This window comes from Oncorhynchus masou, chromosome 11, assembly GCF_036934945.1.
Source record: "Oncorhynchus masou masou isolate Uvic2021 chromosome 11, UVic_Omas_1.1, whole genome shotgun sequence".
In the NCBI taxonomy this organism is placed as follows: Eukaryota; Metazoa; Chordata; class Actinopteri; order Salmoniformes; family Salmonidae; genus Oncorhynchus; species Oncorhynchus masou.
Genome location: NC_088222.1, coordinates 54708648 through 54733241, shown reverse-complemented (window position 1 = coordinate 54733241; position 24594 = coordinate 54708648). Strand labels below are relative to the sequence as shown.

Sequence of the window (24594 nt, the reverse complement as noted above, 5' to 3'; positions counted from 1 at the left end):
ACCACATTTACCAGGTGTCCGCCCGGTGTCCTGCGCCGAAATTGGTGCGCAAAAGTCAGCTGCCAGTATTTTTCCATGGGATTCAGAGAGGAAAGCAAGCTTCCACGAACGATATATCAATGAAGAGATATGTGAAAAAACACCTTGAGGATTGATTCCAAACAACGTTTGCCATGTTTCGGTCGATATTATGTAGTTAATTCGGAAAAAGTTTGACGTTGTAGGTGACTGAATTTTCGGTTCGTTTCGGTAGCCAGATGCAATGTAGAAAACGGAACGATTTCTCCTACACACAGACGCTTTCAGGAAAAACTGCGCATTTGGTATGTAACTGAGAGTCTCCTCATTGAAAACATCAGAAGCTCTTCAAAGGTAAATGATTTTATTTATTTGGTTATCTGGTTTTTGTGAAAATGTTGCGTGCTAAATGCTACTCAAAATGCTATGCTAGCTTTGCATACTCTTACACAAATTAGTCAATTTCTATGGTTCAAAAGCATATTTTGAAAATCTGAGATGACAGTGTTGTTAAGAAAAGGCTAAGCTTGAGAGCAGACGCATTATTTTCATTTTATTTGCGATTTTCAGAAATCGTTAACGTTGCGTTATGCTAATGAGCCGGAGGCTTTAGTCACGATCCCGGATCCGGGATGGGGAGTTCCAAGAGGTTTTAACATGCCTCTCAAAACTTCTGCGGGAACGGGGGCTGGGATTTAAAAAATTATAATTAAATAAGATAGAAATATAAGACAAAACACTCATCACGACGAGAGACAACACTACATAAAGAAAGACCTAAGACAACAACATAGCAAGGCAGCAACACATGACAACACAGCATGGTAGCAACACAACATGGTAGCAGCACACAACATGGTACAAACATTATTGGGTACAGATAACAGTACAAAGGGCAAGAAGGTAGACCTTAGCACGGGTACTTCCTGTTTGAGTTTCTGCCTATATTAAGGGAGGAGCAAAAAGGAGTTGTGATCTGATTTGCCGAAGGGAGGGCGGAGGGCCTTGTAGGCATCCTGGAAGGGGGAGTGTAGCAGTGGTTGAGCGATTTCCAGCACGAGTACAGTCAGTGTGCTGATAGAACTTCGCTAGCCTTTTCCTCAAACTTGCTTTGCTATAATCCCCAACTACAATAAATGCGGCCTCGGGATATGTGGTTTCCAGTCTGCACAAAGTCCAGTGTCGTTCCTTGAGGGCCGTCGTGGTATCGGCTTGAGGGGGAATATTCACACCTGTGACCATAACCGAAGAGAATTCTCTTTGGAGATAATACGTTCGGCATTTGATTGTGAGGTATTCTAGGTGGGGAGAATGAAAGGACTTTCTGTAGGAGTTTCTGTATGTTATTACAATCACACCATGAGTAGTTAATCATGAAACATACACCACCGTCTTTCTACTTCCCGGAGAGTTCTTTCTTCTTGTCTGTATGATGTACTGAGAACCCAGCTGCATGTATGGATGGGGAAAGTATATCCGGAGAGAGCCGTGATGTTCTCACCAGTAGACCTATGGTCTCATGAGTCTTCTCAAGGACACACTGTGGATAGGCCAAATACTCCCATGAGTCCTAGTACCTCTTGCTGGGAACCACTGGGCTACAGCACTCCTACTGTATGTACAGAATGATATTTCAATGCCCTCTAGTGGTAGGCTCCTCTGCATGATTTCACTGAGGATGTTGGGTTTCCTACTATTGTTAGGCTTGGTGAGCAGTGCAGCAAAAGGTTGTTTTGAAAATGTCTCATATCCACATATTACTCGTATCTACATGTTAAGTGATTTTAGTCAACCTAAAATCACTTGACCATCAACTTCAAGGTCACTGACTCCATTAAGTATGTCAAGTAATATTACATTTACAGCTTATCTTCTACACTGTCAATATATTGCCCAATCATTGGGCGAATGTAATTTCATTAATTATTTCCCATTTTTGAAGCACCCATGCATACATTACAATTTCTCAGTAAACAGGAAGTAGAACAATGATGTGAAGGTGTCCGTGGAAGGATATGAAAGCCTCAAATGTAAAACTGAAACCATTGTTGTTACAATAGATTTGACACTGTTGCAGAGCATAGTCATAGGCAGTTGTCTGCACTAGAACAATCTCATTCATGGCTACATAGTCTTCTGTCTATTTTGCCCATATGTGACTCCAGGCTTGGAAATTGTATTTTGATTTGATTTTGGGCCAGAAAGTGTGAAATGTTAACTTCCCAATCTGAAAATGCTTAGATGCCTACATGATAGATACAGGAAGGGAATGTCTTCATGGAACGGTTTTCATCTGTGCAAAGTACACACTGCATTTATGGAAAGCATGCATGTAAAGTTGTGTAACATTCAATACAAGTCAGATCTACATGGGAAATAGTAAGATTAACACAATGCATATCTTCAATTATTGTAAAGTATTCATGCTTGCAGAATGTCAAGGGAATTGAATAGCCTCCCAAACATTGCAATACATTGCACACCAATATGCATGTGTAGATTGAAATGCAAGGCACATTTTCACATAATACATGTATGAGTTAATATATGACTGATACTGCTACATACATGTTGAATAAAGCTATAGACTGGAACCAAAAATAAACTACTGTCCAGTAGCATGCTAACGTTACTATACTGTACTACTGTAGCCTGCATCACATGCACACGATTTTACAACTATACAGATGTGTTATACCATACAACAAAGCACATATTTAAGTGGTAGTATTCACTAAAATAGCTACGATTGTACAAATATTATTGAAAATACAGACACATGGTGGGTGATTCTACCGGTAGCTAACAATTCCAAAACCAATGCTAGTATGTGCATCAATTGTAAACATTATTATACTGTATGATCTCTGGTGTCTTTTGATTTAATTTAACCTTTTTTTAATTAGGCAAGCCACTTAACACACAACACTCAACTCAACAAATTGGATGCAGTCTATCACAGTGTCATCCGTTTTGTCACCAAAGCCCCATATATTACCCACCACTGCGACCTGTACGCTTTCATTGGCTGGCCCTCGCTTCATACTTGTCTCCAAACCCACTGGCTCCAGGTCATCGACAAGTCTCTACTAGGTAAAGCCCTGCCTTATCTCAGCTCACTGGTCACCATAGCAGCACCCACCCGTAGCATGTGCTCCAGCAGGTATATCTCACTGGTCACCCCCAAAGCCAAATCTTCCTTTGGCCACCTCTCCTTCCAGTTCTCTGCTACCAATGACTGGAACGAACTGCAAAAATCACTAAAGCTGGAGACTCTTACCTCCCTCACTAGCTTTAAGCACCAGCTGTCAGAGCAGCTTACAGATCACTGCACCTGTACATAGATGGGCTATCTACCTACCTAAACCCCATACTGGTATTTATTTATTTATTTAGCTCCTTTGCACCCCAGTATCTCTACCTGCACATTCATCTTCTGCACATCTACCATTCCAGTGTTTAATTGCTATATTGTAAATACTTCGCCACCATGGCCTATTTATTCTCTTACCTCCCTTATCCTACCTCATTTGCACATGCTGTATATAGACTTTTCTACTGTATTATTGATTGATGTTTGTTTATTCCATGTGTAACTCTGTGTTGTTGTTTGTGTCGAACTGCTTTGCTTTATCTTGGCCAGGTCGCAGTTGCAAATGAGAACTTGTTCTCAACTAGCCTACCTGGTTAAATAAAGGTGAAATAGAATACATTTAAAAAACTTAAGAACACATTATTATTTACAATGACGGCCTACCAAAAGCCCTCCTGCGGGGACAGGGGCCTGGGATTAAAAATATAAATATAGGACAAAACACACATCACGACAAGAGAGACACCACAACACTACATAAAGAGAGACCTAAGACAACAACATAGCATGGCAGCAGCACAACATGACAACACAGCATGGTAGCAACACAACATGACAACAACATGGTAGTGGCACAAAACATGGTACAAACATTATTGTGCACAGACAACAGCACAAAGGGCAAGAATGTAGAGACAACAATACATCAAGCGAAGCAGCCATGATTGAGCCTTTGAACGAAGAGATGGAGATAAAACTGTCCAGTTTGAGTGTTTTTTGCAGCTCATTCCAGTCGCTAGCTGTATCGAACTGAAAAGAGGAGCGACCCAGGGATGTGTGTGCTTTGGGGACCTTTAACATATTGTGACTGGCAGAACGGGTGTTGTATGTGGAGGATGAGGGCTACAGTAGGTATCCCAGATAGGGGGGGCTTAAGAGGGTTTTTATAAATAAGCATCAACCAGTGGGTCATGCGACGGGTATATAGAGATGACCAGATTACAGAGGAGTATAGAGGGCAGCGATGTGTCCTATAAGGAGCATTGGTGGCAAATCTGATGGCTGAATGGTAGAGGAACATCTAGCCACTCGAGAGCAACCTTATCTGTCGATCTATAAATTACGTGTCTGTAATCTAGCATGGTTAGGAGGGTCATCTGAATCACGGTTAATTTGGCATCTGGGGTGAAAGAGGAGCGATGACAATAGAGGAAACCAACTCTATATTTAACCTTAGCCTGCAGGTTTGATATGTGTTGAGAGAAGGACAGTGTACTGTCTAGCCATACTCCCAAGTACTTGTATGAGGTGACTACCTCAAGCTCTAAACCCTCAGAGGTAGTAATCACATCGGAGGGGCATTCTTCTTACCAAACCACATGACATTTGTTTTGGAGGTGTTCAGAACAAGGTTTAAGGGCAAAGAAAGCTTGTTGGACACTAAGAAAGCTTTGTTGTAGAGCGTTTAACACAAAATCCAGGGAGGGGCCAGTTGAGTATAAGACTGTATCATCTGCGTATAAATGGATGAGAGAGCTTTCCTACTGCCTGAGCAATGTTGTTGATGTAAATTGAGAAGAGCGTGGGGCCTAGGATCGAGCCTTGGGGTACTCCCTTGGTGACAGCCAGTGGCTGAGACAGCAGATGTTCTGACTTTATACCATGCAGTCTTTGAGAGAAGTTGTTAGCAAACAAGTCCAAAGACCCCTCAGAGACACCAATACTCCTTTGCCGACCCATAAGAATGGTATGGTCTACCGTATCAAAAGCTTTGGCCAAGTCAATAAAAATAGCAGCACAACATTGCTTAGAATCAAGGGCAATGGTACATCATTTAGGACGCTTAAGGTTGCAGTGACACATCCGTAACTTGAGCGGAAACCAGATTGCATACCAGAGAGAATACTATAGACAGTTTATAAACAGGACAAAATTGTAACGGCTGTTGGATGAAGGAGAATAAGGTGAGGACCAATGTGCAGTATGGTACGTGTTCATCTTTTTAATAAAGTAAACTGAACACTGAATAACAAAGAAACAACCGGAACAGTTCTGTCTGGTGTCGACACACAAAGACTGAAAACAACCACCCACAAAACACAATCGAAAACAGGCTACCTAAATATGGTTCTCAATTAGGGACAACGATTGACAGCTGCCTCTGATTGAGAACCATACCAGGCCAAACACAGAAATAGAAAATCATAGAAAACCATACTAAAACAAAAGACAAAACAAAGGAACTAAGGTCTGAACGTGACAAAAATAGGAATTGGCCCATAACAGTTGGGATCAGCTTGATCTCCCCCTTTGAATTTGGGGCGGCAGGTGGACTAGTGGTTAGAGGCCAGTAACTGTAAGGTTGGGCCAGTAACTGAAAGGTTGCTGGATTGAATCCCCGAGCTAATAAGGTAAAGATCTGTTTGTTCTGCCCCTGAACAAGGCAGTTAACCCACTGTTCCCTGGTAGGTCGTCATTGTAAATAAGAATTTGTTCTTTACTGACTTGCCTAGTTAAATAAAGGTTAAATAAAATAAAAAATAAAGGACGCACCGTGGCCTGCCTTCCAAGCAATGGGAAGCTCCCCAGAGAGGAGAGACAGGTTAAAAAGGTCAGAGATAAGCTTGGCGGTGATAGAGACAGCAACCTTAAAGAAGAAAGGAGGAATCCTGACTTAATGAAGTGGTGATTAAAGAGCTCAGTCATGTGCTCCTTGTCAGTAACTACCACATCATCAACATTAAGGGACATGAGCAGCTGTGAGGAGGAGGGTTTATTCTCCAGGTCTTTATCTGTTTTCCAGAACTTCTTGGGATTGGACCCACAGAGAGAGAACTGCTCCTTAAAGTAACTAACTTTGGCCTTCCGGATAGCCTGAGTGAACTTATTTCTCATTTACATAAACGAGAGCAGTCAGCCTGAGTATACATGTGCCGAGCCTTTCACCAAATGGAATTCTTGAGGTGGAGTAACTCTAGCAGATCAACGGTTGAACCAGGGGCTGAACCTGTCTTTAATTATCATTTCTTTATGGGGGCGTGTTTGTTAACAATACCACTGAAAATATAAAAAGAAGTTCCGACAGAGGGGATCAAGCTGATTCTAGACCAATTTACAGAGGCCAGGTCATGAAGGAAAGCTTGCTCATTCAAGTTTTTTTAGCAAGCATCTATGACAATCAGGACGGGTCATTTCACTGAGCAGCCATTACGAACACAGACTGTAAAACAGTCGTCACTAAGGTCATTACAGAAAACACCACACTGATACCACTCAGAATTATTTGTGAGAATTAACGTCAAGGAGAGTAGCCTTTTCTGGGTGTTTGGAGTCATACCTTGTGGGATTGGTAATAATCTGAGAAAGATTTAGGGAGTCCCATTGCTTTAGGACTTGGTCTGGTAGTTTAAGCATGTCCCAGTTTAGGTCACCTAGCAGGACATATTCAGGCTTAGTGTAAGGGCCCAGGAGAGGGATTAGGGTATTTAGGATACAAGCTGGTGCTGATGATGGACGATAACCCCCAGTAACAGTCAACAAAGAGTTATTTGAAAGTGTAATGCTTAAAACCAGAAAATGTAATTGTTTGGGGAGAGACTTGGTGGAGACAACCGAGCACTGAAGGTGTTCTTTGGTAAAGATTGCCACTCCACCACCTTTAGAAGATCTGTCTTGCTGAAAAATGCTATAACCAGAAAGGTTAACATCAGTGTTCAAAACACTCTGTCTTAACCACGACTCAGTGATGTAACACATTTGGATTTGAAATGTGAACCCACACTTTCAATTGATCAATTGACTTGGGGCTAGCCATTGTAAGTTCAGAGTCTCTCGCCCCAACAGTGCGTTTGTGCTGGAGGCGAGTGAAAGCTCGGGAGAGAGGGGGGAGTGTGGCGGGGGTACCTGTGCTAGACAGAGGAGATAGGCCAGGGCAGACGGTGAACAGATCACTAGGTAGAATCCAAGCAGCAGTGCAACAGGCAACGGGAGTAGGTGTCACACCCACTTGAGAGAAGCTTTGTTTTTCGGGAGGCAGATTTCTTGTAGAAAATCTCAGCTAGCTAGCTAACGTAGCTAGCAAGTCTCTGTCCACTGTTTTTTTCCACATGGAAAAGGAGGTGTTATCTAGCTATATCTCTTCAGTTTTTGCGAATGGTCCTTTACGATGTCCAAAAAAAGTTGCCTGTGGCTGTTGTATTTTGGAGACTGCGAGGAGGATATCTTCTGATGTGATCAAAGCAACAATATTGTTTCTTATTGGGGTAATTTACAATTAAAGAGTCCTATCAGTTAAAAATAGAGATGAATCCAGGGGTACTGTATTTTAATGACCTCTGCACCAATGGAGGGGGCTTCAAAGGCCTCTGCATTAGGGTGGAGGATGCTGTGAAACTCTCCTGCCATTGTTGGGCTCAAAGGCTTTGACACCTCTCACTTCACACCTCAGTGCTAACTGATCTGATCTGTTCTGTCCTATGATCATAGGTAGTGACACCAGGGGTCGCACAGTATAATAAAGTTTACAATTCAATTTTCCATTCTAACAACTTGTCATGCATAGGTGTAATAGGTGGCAGGGAAGTCAGGCGCAGGAGAGTCAAACTGAGTGTAAAATGGAGTCTTTTAATAAAGTTCCAAGAGTATGCTCCATAACAATAAATGTACAAACAAACCAAACATGGGTACGAGGACCCGACGCGCACCTATACAACAATCACACTATACTGACAATAAAACAATCTCTGACAAAGACATGAGGGCGAGGGGACGACCCGGAGGGCGAGGTGCAGGGCGATCCGGATGGAGACGGTGGAATTCTGATAACATGGAAGGATCTAACACGTCCTCCACCGGAACCCAGCATCTCTCCTCCGGCCCGTACCCCTCCCAGTCCACGAGGTACTGAAGGCCCCTCGCCTAACGTCTCGAATCCAAAATGGATCGAACAGAGTACGCCGGAACCCCCTCGATGTCTAGAGGAGGCGGAGGAACATCATGCACTTCAGCCTCCTGGAGCAGGCCAGCCACCATCGGCCTGAGGAGAGACACATGGAACGAGGGGTTAATACGGTAACGAGTGGGTAGTTGTAACCTATAACATACCTCGTTCACTCTCCTCAGGACTTTAAACGGCCCCACAAACCGCGGACCCAGCTTCCGGCAGAGCAGGCGAAGGGGCAGGTTTCGGGTCGAGAGCCAGACCCTGTCCCCTGGTGCGAACACTGGGGCCTCACTGCGGCGACGGTCTGCGCCAATTTTCTGGCGCCTTATGGCACGCTGAAGGTGGACGTGGGCTGCCTCCCAGGTTTCCTCAGCGTGCCGAAACCGCATGACTTCATATATATTGGTCAGAGATTCTGTCATGCATAGGTGTAATAGGTGGCAGGGAAGTCAGGTGCAGGAGAGTCAAACTGAGTGTAAAATGGAGTCTTTTAATAAAGTTCCAAGAGTATGCTCCATAACAATAAATGTACAAACAAACCAAACATGGGTACGAGGACCCGACGCGCACCTATACAACAATCACACTATACTGACAATAAAACAATCTCTGACAAAGACATGAGGGGAAACAGAGGGTTAAATACACAACAGGTAATGAATGGGATTGAAAACAGGTGTGTGGGAAGACAAGACATAACCAATGGAAAATCAAAAAAGGATCAATGATGGCTAGAAGACCGGTGACGTCGAACGCCGAGCACCGCCCGAACAAGGAGAGAGGCAACGACTTCGGCAGAAGTCGTGACACAACTTCACATATGTAGCAATAACATTACAATCGATTACATGCAAGCTTATAATACTTACTCTGTAACTTGCTCTCCGTGTGACGTAAACAATGATCCGATGTGGGGAAAGTGTCTTGGTCGCTGTTTTTATTTTAATTTTATTCGAGTAGGGGCCGGGGCTTAAGTCAAAGGGTGAATATGATTGGACCACACGTCAAACTGGCGATGGTGGTTGGATACAATTAGTTGAGACTGTCTCGCATTCCCATTGGTGGCTTTTAGTGGATTTTCGCTAGTTGCGCCTGGCTAGCTGAGACTGGCTGGACATAGGATTGGCTTACAGCGTTGTCAGTCATTTCACTTCGTTGAGACAATTGAGACAGAGAAGAATACGCTCCAGAAGCAGAGGGCACAAAATAAAGCAGGAAAAGTGTGCAGTAAGAGCATTTGTCCACAAACCACTACAATGCAGAAACTGTGAAGGAGTTGGCCTTGTTGCAAATGTTAAAGAAAATCTTAGCCAGGGTGTCGATGGAGATTGAATACTTCAAGAGAATCCAAGATGTGGTTGGTGCCCGTTGCCTAAACCGCATGGTGAATGGAGAAAAGGAAGAGAGTCTGTTGGTTCTATTGTTTTTTGATAAAGAGCACATCCCAATGCATGTTATGTTAGGTTATGTAAAGTTAGCAGTAAGAGCATTTGTCCACAAACCACTACAAAGAAATAACTGTAAAGGATGTGACCATATTGCAAATGTTTACAGAAGATTGGAGTACATTGAAGATCGGCATGAAGAAGGTCAGTTGCAACTGTGGTGGGGATCATGATCCAGAGTTCTTGGAGTGCCCTGTAAGGGTGAAGGAGGTCAAGGTTGCAACTGTGGTGGGGATCATGATCCAGAGTTCTTGCAGTGCCCTGTAAGGGTGAAGGAGGTCAAGGTTGCAACTCTGGTGGGGATCATGGTCCAGAGTTCTTGCAGTGCCCTGTAAGGGTGAAGGAGGTCAAGGTTGCAACTCTGGTGGGGATCATGGTCCAGAGTTCTTGCAGTGCCCTGTAAGGGTGAAGGAGGTCAAGGTTGCAACTGTGGTGGGGATCATGGTCCAGAGTTCTTGCAGTGCCCTGTAAGGGTGAAGGAGGTCAAGGTTGCAACTCTGGTGGGGATCATGGTCCAGAGTTCTTGCAGTGCCCTGTAAGGGTGAAGGAGGTCAAGGTTGCAACTGTGGTGGGGATCATGATCCAGAGTTCTTGCAGTGCCCTGTAAGGGTGAAGGAGGTCAAGGTTGCAAAAGTAAGGGCGGTTCATAAGCTCCTACGTGGAGGCAATCAAAATAATTATAAATGCAAGTGACGCTAGTGTTGATGTTATGGTAGTGGCAACACCCCAGCCATTAGTGAATGTTTGTCAGGCAAGAGGTCTGGACACGCTTAGTGTGGGAAAAGATGGATTTTGTGGCATTTATTGTGGCGCTGTTATTAATTGTACTGCTAAGCTGCTGCAGAAAAGTCTGGGTCTGAAAGAATTCATGGAGATGGAAGAAGTGCCACCATCCTCCTGAACCTGTGTAGGGATCAGATTTAACTTGTGATTTTAAAACAAGTAGTGTAGTATAAGGTAGTATACATTTTACTACCCCATAGAGAAGACTGCAGCAATACACCTTATGCGTTGTAGTCTGCAAATAAACCTTCAAAAAAAAAAGAAGTCGTCTGCCTAATGAATACGTCCCAGTAGTCGGGTCGTCATTAGTTACCACATCCACAAAGTCGGAATTATAGCTAAATTTCACCTACATTTATTTCTAAAAAATGTATTCTTAAAATCTTATTTTAAACCTTACCTTAATCGCCCTGCTAACCTTATGCTTAAGCCTTGACCCTTCTCCTACAATTTCCGCTAGTTTTTACAATATAACCAATTTTCCTTTTGTAGAAGTGGTAACTAGTGGCAACTCAGTAGTCAAGTAGAGCGGTGTGGACAGAGGAGGGATGGTGATGGGGATTTAAAAAGCTTGCCCCACTACCCCATTCAGTCTTCAATAGACCCCCACAGTGGACATGTCATAATACCCATAAAATCTAGCAGTCAAACACACAAATACCTCCAATCATTTTTTTCACCATTCATTTTTTACATGGGGGATTTTAGAACCACTTCAAACAAGGTCTGTCTTTCATGTAGGCTTTCCCTGCCAAGGTGATTTCTATTAATATATTGGCTCTATTTACTCTGATTAGAAAATGCTAATTAGCATCAAGGTAGACACGTCATCTCGAGCTGACAACTTTGCTTTCAGGGCAAACTCTTTTCACCCATTTCATCCGGTGGGCGAAGCTATAAGTCACGGTGGGCTTCAAAGTGCAAGGACTGTCCAATGCAAGTCCACGTTCAACCAATAACCCTCTGGCTGGGACAGAATTCATAGATGAGGACTTTATTCATAGCTTCTTTACCGACATCACTATGGTGGGTTTATACTTTATATAGCTTACAATTGCACCTTCATATTAGTGCATCATTTTGCTTTATTTGAACTAACGATAGCTAGCTATCAAGTGGCTGGACCAGTTTTCCCAAAAGTGAACAATGTGTAATGACAAATTTTGCTTGCTAGCCAACCAACAACGTCAATGCCGCTATCAAGCCAATCTACTAATCTACTACTCATTCAAGGTTTTCTTAATTCTTTACTATTTTCTACAATTGTAGAATAATAGTGACGACATAAAAACTATAAAATAACACATATGAAATTATGTAGTAACTAAAAAAAAAAGTGAAACAAATCAAAATATATTTTACATTGTGGCCTTCCGGGTGGCGCAGTGGTCTAAGGCACTGCATCGCTGTGACACCAGAGACTCTGGATTCGAGCCCAGGCTCGGTCGAAGCCGGCCGCGACCGGGGGGTCCATGGGGTGATGCACAATTGGCCTAGCGTCCTCCGGGTAGGGAGGGTTTGGCCGGTAGGGATACCCTTGTCTCATCGTGCACTAGTGACTCCTGTGGCAGGCCGGTCACAGTGCACACTGACCGGGTCGCTAGGTGCACAGTGTTTCCTCCGACACGTTGGTTGGCGTCTGGGTTGGATGCGCGCTGTGTCAAAGAAGCAGTCCGGCTTGGTTGGGTTGTGTTTCGGAGGGTGCATGGCTCTCGACCATTGTCTCTCTCGTACGAGAGTTGTAGAGATGAGACAAGATAGTAACTAGATAGAAAATATTCCTATTCATGAAAATCACAAGTGAAATATATTGGAACACAGCTTAGCCTTTTGTTAATCACCCAGTCATCTCAGCTTTACAGCCAACGCTAGACAAGCATTTCTGTAAGTTTATCATAGCCTAGCATAGCATTATGCCTTGATAGCAGCAGGCAACCTTGTCATGGAAATCAGAAAAGCAATCGTTTACCTTTGATGAACTTGTTTTCACTCACGAGACTCCCAGGTAGACAGCCAAAGTTCAATTTTTCCCAAAAGATTATTTTTGTAGGCGAAATTGTGGTCACCACAACACCGAAAAATATTCCAAATTAGCTCCGTAATATACAGAAACATGGCAAACGTTGTTTAGAATCTTTTTATAATATCTATTCGATAATATATCCGTCGGGACAATTCGTTTTTCACTAGGACCGATTGGAGTAATGGCTACCTCAGAAATTTACGCAAGAATCTCTCTCGGACCCACCATGTGACCACTTACGCAATGTGGCCGCCTAAGCCTATTCTTCAACAGAAATGCGTAAAACTACGTCACAATGCTGTAGACACCTTGGGGAATACGTAGAAAGCGTAAGCTCGTTGATGGTACATTCACAGCTGAATAGGGAGTCATTGGAACGCAGCACTTTCAAAACCTGGGGCACTTCCGGATTGGATTTTTCTCAGGCTTTCGCCTGCAACATCAGTTCTGTTATACTCACAGACAATATCTTTACAGTTTTGGAAACGTTAGAGTGTTTTCCATCCAAAGCTGTCAATTATATGCATATTCCAGCATCTTGTCCTGACAAAATATCCCGTTTAAAACAGGAACGTTTTTTTCCAAAAATGAAAATGCTGCCCCCTAACACCAAGAGGTTTTAAAGTAATGATGAACTGTCCTTTCTCTTTGCTTATTTGAGCTGTTCTTGCCATAATATGAACTTGGTATTTTACCAAATTGGGCTATCTTCTGTATACCACCCCTACCTTGTCACAGCACAAGTGATTGGCTCAAATGCATTAAGAAGGAAAGAAATTCCTAATTCCTACTACCTCATGAAGCTGGTTGAGAGAATGCCAAGAGTGTGCAAAGCTATCATCAAGGCAAAGGGTGGCTACTTTGAAGAATCTCAAATATAACATTTATTTTGATTTGTTTAACACCTTTTTGGTTACTGCATGGTTCTATATGTGTTATTTCATAGTTTTAATGTCTTCACTATTATTATATGTTGTAGAAAATAGTAAAAATAAAGAAAAACACTTGAATAAGTCCAAACCTTTACTGGTACTGTATTCATGAATTAAGTTACTGTTAATCCCATCATATTCCCCCATTAATTTAGAATGTTTGGTTATGAAAATGTTTATAATTCATTAAATATAATATACATTCATATCATTCTCACTCCAAGTGGAAATGTTGTTTGGAGAACTCACCAGTAGTGGTGCATGGGTAAAATCATTGAGGAAGCCAAGCCCCCACCTACCACCAAGCCATTTTAAAGCCTATGTGTTGTGATAATTACATTGTTTGCTCTATTACCTGTTGATTCATATGTCTTGTGACCATGATATATAGTCCTAAAGGCCGAGATAATAAGAAGACACGGTGGCAGAATAAACGTTAGCTAGTTAAGATTAGCCTTCTGCATCTAGCTACATATTGAACTTCCATCCTCTCAGGCCAGGGGCATAACAATGTATGAATGAATGGTTGGATCAGAATCGCCGTTATAGCCATTGGCCAGTACGGAGAATTAAGTAAAACTACAATTCCAAATCCCTATCTCCATTCATGGCTAATTTAGGAAAGGGACAATTTTAGCTAGTTAGCGACCTGAGGACAACAACACAATGAGATGCAACAATTCAAGTTGTTTCTGTCACTGACGTACTGTATGCTCTCAATGCGATTTGTTAGGAGTGACACCAAAATCCAAGCTGGCTTCCCTTTACACTTTATTTTGGTGCGCCAGGACCATTCACTGATGAGCTCGCTCAGTTTAGCTCAACACTGATTGGCACATTTTTTAATACTTTTTTTTTATCGAGGCCAAATGCTCACTGGCTTCTCTTGCGTTCATTGGTACAGGCATCAGCAATGTCATACTCGTTTGGACCAGACAGCATCAGATAGATGGCCTACATGTAGAGGGACAGAGTGGCGCTATTTCGCTCACTTGGATGCTTTCTCCTGCGAGATAGATTCAGCTTCTTGCAAATTGAAGGAAAACTATGAAACACAGAGATGAAAGATATATTATTTTATGTTAAAAAAGATATTATTCAATTTTTGGGGGGAAGCCTGGCTTCCCTTGGTATCCATGAATACACGCCCCAAACTGCGCTCACACTTGTGATAATGGACAATTGTTTTATTTAATTACATTTAACCAGTTTACTGTTAATTTCTTCCTCGTCTTTGTTTGGAGAGCATGTGTCCGGCTTTTGTCAAACTCATTCAATGGAGGCCTAGTGTCTGCTGGTTTTTGTTTTTTTCCTTTCAATTATGACCTAGACAACTAGCAGAGGAGAGTTCCTTACTAATCAGTGACCTTAATTGATCATTCAAGTCCAAGGGAGGAGCAAATCCCGCAGACACTTGTCCCTCCTTGTGATAACTTTTTTTCTTCAAAACATTTAACTTGATATCAGCGTTGCTGACTTTATTAAAAACTCTTAATCTGATGGATTTTGGATGTCTTTGGTCTCATGTATTATTTTTTCGAGGTCCTATTCACCTTATACAACCTCTACGAGATCGCCACCCCCCCCCCTCCCCCAGTAGCTATTACAGTGACAAAATAACATGCTATTGTTTGAGGAGAGTGCACAACAACAAAATATTTATCACGGCAACTGGGTTGAAACATTCACCTCTGAAGGTAAATGATATACTTCCATTCAGTAATCTTGCTCTGATTTGTCATCCTGAGGGTCCCAAATATAAAATGTAGCATATTTTTTGATAAAAATCCATATTTATATTCAAATGTAGGAACTGGGTTCTATAGTTTGAACCCCTGCAATACTATAGAAGGTAGCTAGCTTGCTGGCTTTTTGTTTATCATAACTTGCCCTTTCTATGACTGATATGTTTGATGTTAACTAGCTAATTGTGATGATACCATATCACTGACCAGAACTAATAACGATAACTATTACAACATGCATACACGGTTCTGAGGTAGGTACAGTGAGGTAGGTACAGAATCAAGGGAGATTTACAGTCAAATAGGAAATTACCAACAACCTAAACCTATTAGTTACAAAGGGAACTGTGTAAACTAGTCACCTGTGAACACCATGTAAACTAGTGTTCTGTACTGTAATTGACTATTCTAACAGTAGTTTTTGGTTGAAGATGCAGAATGCTGTGTATGTAGGGTTGACAGGGGTGTCCTGTACAGATGAGCAAAGCCAGTGGAACTCAGGGGGACAGCGGTATTTAGCTCCAAAAAGGTTGACCAAGATCTGTTTCAAATGTCACAAACCAAGTGATGAGTTCTCTGACAGCACCCTGGCCGCTTCAAAAATCTCTACCTCCAACTCCTAGCGTACCACTCCCACAACGAACTTAAGAAGAGTTTGAAAGGGGCCAATGTTCTAGTGGGGAGCCTTCTGCACAAGTGCATCAAAGCTAAACCAAACAGTCATCAAGTTTCAGAAGCAATCACACAGCTACAGCAGCCTCATGGTGAACACGGCATCAACATGCAGTGTCATAAATTCTTGTCATTTTATGATGTTTATGTTAAGATGGAGGAGTGTAAATGTGCCAGCTTGGAGGAGGTCACTAATGCACAGAGTGCCTCCCATGTGTGTTATGACCCACGTAATCTCCAGATCACTGGTAGCTCCGCAAAGAAGGTTCCTGTGCGCACCTCAACAAATCCCGACAAATTTGTGCGGGAACATCTCTTCCCCAGGTCCCATGGGAACTCAGCAACCACATATGGTAAGGAGAATGAGCAGGTGGCCTACACATGGATGGAGAGCTGTGGGTTTAGTCTGGAGAGTAGAGGCACAGTAGTGAGCGTCAAGGAGCCATGGCTTTCTGCAAGCCCAGATAGTGTTAAACTCTCAAGAACATCTAGACATCAAATGCCCTGTTCTGAGTAAGAAGTGTCAGTCTCTGACTGAACTGTTCTCTGGCAAACTCACTGATGTAAAGCTGATGGATGGGGTTCCTCAGCTGCAACCTAATGGAGCCCGTGGGTACAACATGTAGGTGCAAATGGGTATTTTCTGCACAGGACTGGAGAGATGCAAACTGCTGTCTGGGCTCCATCCGAGCAGGTTGTTATTGATGTGCCTTTTGATCTACAATGGCGCCAACAATTTATAGATGGTTACTGTTTTACGGGCTCCTAACCAATTGTGCTATTTTGTGTGTAACTTATTTTGAACATAATGTTTCTGACACAGTCTCTTATGACCGAAAAGGGCTTCTGGATATCAGAAAAGCATTTACTCACCTCAAACTGGACAAATATTTTTTCTTTAACGAGTCGGACGCAAAGGATTTACTGCTAATACCGGACCAGGCCCAAATCCCCGACATTCTCATGAAGAATAGACGCCGATACAAAGACGCAGGTCCAGGGGCCTTGTCAGAATTTGTTGGTGAGTGGGTAACCCGCCACTACCATCTGTCCTATTGGCGAGCGTGCAATCAATGGAGAATAAACTGGATGAGCTCCATTCAAGTCTATCCTACCAACGGGACATTAAAAACTGTAATATCTTACGTTTCGACGAGCTGTGGCTGAACGATAGTGGTGGAAAAAGCACATAACTGTTATACTTGAGTAAAAGTAAAAATACCTTAATAGAAAATTACTCAAGTAAAAGTGAAAGTCACCCAGTAGAATCCTACTTGAGTAAAAGTTAAAGTATTTCATTTTTAATTTTGTATATTTAAGTATCAAAAGTATAAAATTGACTTAAAGTATTAAATGTAAAAGTATGAATTATTTCAAATTCCTTAAATTAATTCAAATGAAATTGTATTTGTCATATGCACCAAATACAACAGGTGTAGACCTTAGAGTGAAATGTTTACTTACAAGCCCTTAACCGACAATGCAGTTTTAAGAAAATACCTAAAAAAGTAAGAGATAAAAGTAACAAATAATTAAAGAGCAGCAGTAATATAACAATAGGTGAGGCTATATACAGAGGGTACTGGAACAGAGTCAATTTGCGGGGGCAGCGGTGTCATGGTAATTGAGGTAATATGTATATATAGGTAGAGATATTAAAGCGACTATGCATAGATAATAACAGAGAGTAGCAGCAATGTAGAGGGGGGGGGGGCAATGCAAATAGTCTGGGTAGCCATTTGATTAGATTAAGCAAACCAGACGGCATGATTTCTTGTTTTTTAAATTTACGGATAGCCAGGGGGCACACTCCAACACTCAGACAATTTACAAATGAAGTATTTGTGTTTAGTGAGTCCGCCAGATCAGAGACAGTAGGGATGATCTGGGATGTTATATTGATAAGTGCGGGAATTGGACCATTTTCCTGTCCTGCTAAGCATAAAACAGTACTTTTGGGTGTCAGGGAAAACGTATGGAGTAAAAAGTACATTATTTTCTTTAGGAATTTAGTGTTGTAAAAGTTGTCCAAAAATATAAATAGTAAAGTACAAATACCCCCAAAAACTGTTGAAGTAGTAGGCCTACTTTAAAATATATTTGAAGGTGTAGAATGTGTCCCATATTCCTGGTTTTCACCCAGGCAGCCTGGGTTCGACTCCTGGTATGGGAACAAGTGTTTTGGGCTCCCGAGTGGCGCAGCGGTCAAAGGCACTGCATCTCACTGCAAGTGGCAACACCACAGTGTCTCGTTCGAATCCCTGAATCACATCCAGTCGTGATTGGGAGTCCCATAGTTCAGCGCACAATTGACCCAGCGTCGTCTGTGTTTGGCCGGGGTAGGCCGTCGTTGTAAATACGATTTTTTCTTAACTCACTTTAAAAAATAATATATTTCATAAGTACTTTACACCACTGCCTGCAAATCACTGACGTCATTATTTTTTTTCGAGTTCCCCGTTATCTTCAAAGCACCAACAATTATATTCAACCTCCTCCTCCCTTGAACCAGGAAATTGTCGTGGTGTGCCGGTGTCTATTTGTGCAGTCATAGGGTGGCTAGATTGATATATGTGTGTATCACATTTTTACCATCGTTATATCGTATGTCTTCTATTTTCTACTCCGGCTACTCATCCAAAACCAAATATCTAGCTTGGGAGAGAGGATTTGCAGTCCCGCCAAACAATGAGGTAAATTAAGTCCGTGGAAAATCTGTTTTGTCTAATTGCTTGTTTTTGTTTCAATATGCTACGTTACAATGTCGCGCTTTAAACATTGGTGTTAATTGTCCACAAGGGTAGATTAACCTTTGTCAGTTTTTTTTCTCTCGAAATAACGATATTCACGACAAAGAGCCTACGAACATGTTTTATGGTTGGGCTATGCACTTGTGTGTAAAATAGTGCGAATGTAGACTACCGGTGTTTTATAGCTGTCGATAAAACATGGCCATACTCATGTATTTACCATATTCAGATGACTAGTTTTTGAATGTAGACATGGAATATAATTTCGTTTATATATAAGTAGATTTCTCCGAACCTTTTTTATAATTTGGTTTATTCTACTGGCTAGGATATAACTGCTCTGCTGTTCAGAATTCAAATACACTATAATTGCCAAAACCCGATTGTTCAGACTATTTATAGACCTAATAGAGTAGCGTAGCAATATTGGCAGATTTTAGAGGTTTCGAACATTTTCCAACACCAATTAGTTACAGTAGACCCATGCAGTTTAGTCTTAATTGCAAAATGGTGGCCTACATTCCCTCTTCCGGGCCAGGTATGGGCCAAAAGAAAGCTTTTAAATTTAAAGCTTTTTAATACTGATTAAAAATACCCGAAGTTCTTGACACTGAGAAGGTATTAGGACACATGGGGGGGTACTTGGCCTAACCACAAGGGGTACCTGAGAAGACTTCAGGGATACTCTGGGCAGAGCAAAATTCAGTTAGTGGTGCAGTAACTGAAAAAGGTTGGGAACCATTTATGTAGCAAAACACAATATAATGGTGTAGTAGGCCTACTGCAGGTTTGGTGTAATTGCTTTTCTTATTTTTATTTGTTTAATTTATTTAACCTTTATTTAACTAGGCGAGTCAGTTGAGAACAAATTCTTATTTATAATGACTGCTACCAAAAGGTCTCTTGCAGGGACAGGGGCTGGGATAAAAAATAAAATAAATATTATATATATATATACTCTACTCTACTGATCAAAAGTTTAAAACACCTACTCATTCAAGGGTTTTGCTTTATTCTACATTGTAGAATAACACTGAAGACATAAACAATGAAATAACATATGGAATCATGTAGTAACCAAAAAAGTTTAAAAACAAATCCAAATATGTATGATATTCTTCAAATAGTCACCCTTTGCCTTGATGACAGCTTTGCACTCCCTTGGCATTCTCTCAACCGGCTTCACCTGGAATGCTTTTCCAACAGTCTTGAAGGAGTTCCCACATGCTGAGCACTTGTTGGCTGCTTTTCCTTCACAGTGAGGTCCAACTCATCCCAAACCATCTCAATTGGGTTGAGGTCAGGGGATTGTGGAGAATAGGTCATCTGATGCAGCATTCCATCACTGTCCTTCTTGGTCAAAAAGACCTTACACAGCCTGGAGGTGTGTTGGGTCATTGTCCTGTTGAAAAACAAATGATAGTCCCACTAAGCCCAAACCAGATGGGATGGCGTATTGCTGTGGTAGTGATGATGGTTAAGTGTACCTTGAATTCTAAATAAATCACTGACAGTGTTACCAGCAAAGCACCATCACACCACTCCCTCCATGCTTCACGTTGGGAACCACACATGAGGAGATCATCTGTTAACCTACTCTGTATCTCAAAGTCACGGCGGTTGGAAACAAACATATCAAATTCGGACTCATTTCTTTTTGTTTTTCCTCTAACTTACTCTGAACCTCTATGGTACAGTTTTTATTGCTATGTATCTGTACTGTTAATATGGACTCTTGACCTAAATTGCTTTTGTTTTATAGATGAGTACTGAATTGCATGGCCTCTAAAGGCACATTTAAACGTGTTCCATACAATAAGGGGATCTGCTGTACCTATGTTATGTCGGAAAAAGTCAGTTATACATTTTTCTGTCCTAGTTAAAAACAAGTTATCATCTAGTAGGCTTTGATTAAATTTCCAATATCCTCGCCCATGTGGAAATTATGTAAAAGTACTATAACCTCAGCAAAAAAAAGAAGCATCCTCTCACTGTCAACTGTGTTTATTATCAGCAAACTTAACATGTGTAAATATGTGTATGAATATAACAAGATTCAACAACTGAGACATAAACTGAGCAAGTTCCACAGACATGTGACTAACAGAAATGGAATAATGTGGCCCTGAACAAAGGTGGGGTCAAAATCAAAAGTAACAGTCAGTATCTGGTGTGGCTACCAGGTGCATTAAGTACTGCAGTGCATCTCTTCCTCTTGGACTGCACCAGATTTGCCAATTCTTGCTGTTAGATGTTACCCCACTCTTCAACCAAGGCACCTGCAAGTTCCCAGACATTTCTGGGGGTAATGGCCCTAGCCCTCACCCTCCGATCCAACAGGTCCCAGACGTGGTCAATGGGATTGAGATCCAGGCTTGTCGCTGGCCATTGCAGAACACTGACATTCAGTCTTGCAGGAAATCACACACAGAACGAGCAGTATGGCTGGTGGCATTGTCATGCTGGAGGGTCATGTCAGGATGAGCCTGCAGGAAGGGTACCACATGAGAGAGGAGGATGCCTTCCCTGTTACGCACAGCAATGACAACAAGCTCAGTCCGATGATGCTGTGATGATGCTGTGACACACCGGCCCAGACCATGACGGACCCTCCACCTCCAAATCGATCCCACTCCAGAGTACAGGCCTCGGTGTAACACTCATTCCTTCGGCGATAAACGCAAATCCGACCATCACCCCTGGTGAGTCAAAACCGTGACTCGTCAGTGAATAGCACTTTTGCCAGTCCTTTCTGGTCCAGCGACGGTGGGTTTGTGCCCATAGGCGACGTTGTTGCCGGTGATGGGGACCTGCCTTACAACAGGCCTACAAGCCCTCAGTCCAGCCTATTGCGGACAGTCTAAGCACTGATGGAGGGATTGTGCGTTCCTGGTGTAACTCGGGCAGTTGTTGTTTCCATCCTGTACCTGTCCCGCAGGTGTGATGTTCGGTTGTACCGATCCTGTGCAGATGTCGTTACACGTGGACTGCCACTGCGAGGACGATCAGCTGTCTGTCCTGTCTTAGGCGTCTCACAGTATGGACATTGCAATTTATTGCCCTGGCCACATCTGCAGTCCTCATGCCTCCTTGCAGCATGCCTAAGGCACGTTCACGCAGAGAAGCAGGGACCCTGGGCATCATTCTTTTGGTGTTTTTTAGAGTCAGTGGAAAGGCCTCTTTAGTGTCCTAAGTTTTCATAACTGTGACCTTAACTGCCTACCGTCTGTAAGCTGTTAGTGTCTTAACGACCGTTCCACAGGTGCATGTTCCTTAATTGTTTATGGTTCATTGAACAAGCATGGGAAACAGTGTTTAAACCCGTTAAAATGAAGATCTGTGAAGTTATTTTACAAATTATCTTTGAAAGACAGGGTCCTGAAAAGGGGACGTTTATTTTTTTTCTGAGTTTATATATGCCAATTATGTGATGGTCCGACCCCATTCTGTCCCCTATCAACACACCTATCACAACTTTTGGTGCCGGAGAGAATGACATAAGAAAGTAATGAAGACGACTAGCTTGATTAAGCCTCCGCCATGTATATCTCACTAGGTCAGGGTATTTAAGTCTCCATATATCCACTAATTCCAATATATCCATGACATTCATGATTTCCTTAAGTGCTTGAGGGTGATTTTCCTTTCCGGTCCATAGAGTTATTTAACATGACACTCATGATTTCCTTAAGTACCTGAGGTTGATCATTTGTACTGTGATTTCCTTTATGATCCATAGAGGTATTTAAAACCGTATTATAATCTCCCACAATAATAATTGAGTATTGTGTTGCTTGTAGGGCTGATAAATTATTATATATATATAATATAGTTTTGCAAAGAAGTGTGGATCATCATTATTTGGTCCGTAAAGGTTAATGCCCCATATCTGTTTATGGTCCAATAACAGTGAAAATCATCCTTAAGGATCTGTTTGGACAATTAGCACACTGTTAATTAATATGATCACCCTTTTTTGAATTCCTTTGCCCATGGGAGAAATTTATTTCAAACCCCCCCAGTCCTTTAAAAAAAAATCTTGAATGAGTTTCCTTGAAACAATAGATATTATATTCCTTCTCTTTCAACCAAGTAAGTCTGATCATCTTTTCTAATTATCTGCTAAGCCATTATAATTAACTGGCTATACTTATTACACCAATTACCATAATGAGAAACAAGTTTAAATTCTATTTATCATAATATGTTTGTAAACGTAACATGATTTGAGTGTCTATTGCTACTAAGTAAACCTCCAATTGGTCCCCACTATTCCACCCACTAAAACCCCTCCCCATCCCGATTTGGGTTGTCATCCCAATGACTGGCAGACCCCCGGATCCCAAGGCCCCTGAGACACTGGGACCAATCCTTCGAAAAGAGCACACAATGACACCCGCAGAACAACCACCAAAAGCATTTCCATCAACCTCACCTCGATTTGTATTATTTATATATATTTATTAGAGGTCGGCCGATTTAATTAGGGACGATTTCAAGTTTTCATAACAATCGGAAATCGGTATTTTTGGACACCGATTTGGCCAATTAAAAAAAAAAATTATGATAATAATATTACACCATTATTTAATCTTTATTTAACTAGGCAGGTCAGAACACATTCTTATTTTCAATGACGGCCTAGGTACGGTGGGTTAACTGTCTTGTTCAGGGGCAGAACGACAGATTTTTACCTTGTCAGCTCGGGGATTCAATCTTGCAACCTTACAGTTAACTAGTCCAACGCTCTAACCACCTGCCTCACGAGGAGCCTGCCTGTTAATTGAATGTAGTAAGCCAAGGTAAGTTGCTAGCTAGCATTAAACTTATCTTATCAAAAACAATCAATCAATCATAATCACTAGTTAACTACACATGGTTGAAGATATTACTAGCTTATCTAGCGTGTCCTGTGTTGCATATAAACGATGCGGTGCTTATTTGCAAGAAAGGACTGTCGTTGCTCCAACGTGTACCTAACCATAAACATCAACGCCTTTCTTAAAATCAATAGACAGAAGTTTACATTTTTAAACTGCATATTTAGCTAAAAGAAATCCAGGTTAGCAGGCAATATTAACCAGGTGAAATTGTGTCTTTTCTCTTGCGTTCATTGGTATATGCAACAGTTCGGGCCACCTAATTTGCCGGAATGTTACGTAATTATGACATATCATTGAAGGTTGTGCAATGTAACAGGAATATTTAGACTTATGGATGCCACCCGTTAGATAAAATACGGAATGGTTCCGTATTTCAATGAAAGAATAAAAGTCTTGTTTTCGAGATGATAGTTTCCGGATTCGACCATATTAATGACCTAAGGCTCGTATTTCTGTGTGTTATTATGTTATAATTAAGTCTATGATTTGATAGAGCAGTCTGACTGAGCGATGGTAGGCACCAGCAGGCTCGTAAGCATTCATTCAAACAGCACTTTAGTGCGTTTTGCCAGCAGTTCTTCGCAATGCTTCAAGCATTGAGCTGTTTATGACTTCAAGCCTATCAACTCCCGAGATTAGGCTGGTGTGAAATGGCTAGCTAGTTAGCAGGGTGCGTGCTAATAGCATTTCAAATGTCACTCGCTCTGAGACTTGGAGTGGTTGTTCCCCTTGCTCTGCATGGGTAACGCTGCTTCGAGGGTGGCTGTTGTTGATGTGTTCCTGGTTCGAGCCCAGTTAGGGGCGAGGAGAGGGACGGAAGCTATACTGTTACACTGGCAATACAAAAGTGCCTATAAGAACATCCAATAGTCAAAGGTATATCATTTACATTTACATTTAAGTCATTTAGCAGACGCTCTTATCCAGAGCGACTTACAAATTGGTGAATTCACCTTCTGACATCCAGTGGAACAGCCACTTTACAATAGTGCATCTAAATCATTAAGGGGGGGGGGAGAAGGATTACTTATCCTATCCTAGGTAGACCTTGAAGAGGTGGGGTTTCAGGTGTCTCCGGAAGGTGGTGA

The 24594-nt window shown here is 41.9% G+C and overlaps 1 protein-coding gene across 1 annotated transcript in view; it reads left to right on the top strand.

Moving 5' to 3' along the window:
- Positions 1-18233: 18233 nt before the first annotated feature.
- LOC135548852 (vasodilator-stimulated phosphoprotein-like) overlaps positions 18234-24594 on the top strand; it is a 45011-nt gene continuing 38650 nt past the window's right edge. The window contains exon 1 of the mRNA XM_064978875.1: positions 18234-18566. Within this exon, the coding sequence (XP_064834947.1) occupies positions 18562-18566 (5 nt within the window). The 5' untranslated portion in view covers positions 18234-18561. The remainder of the gene's footprint in view (positions 18567-24594) is intronic.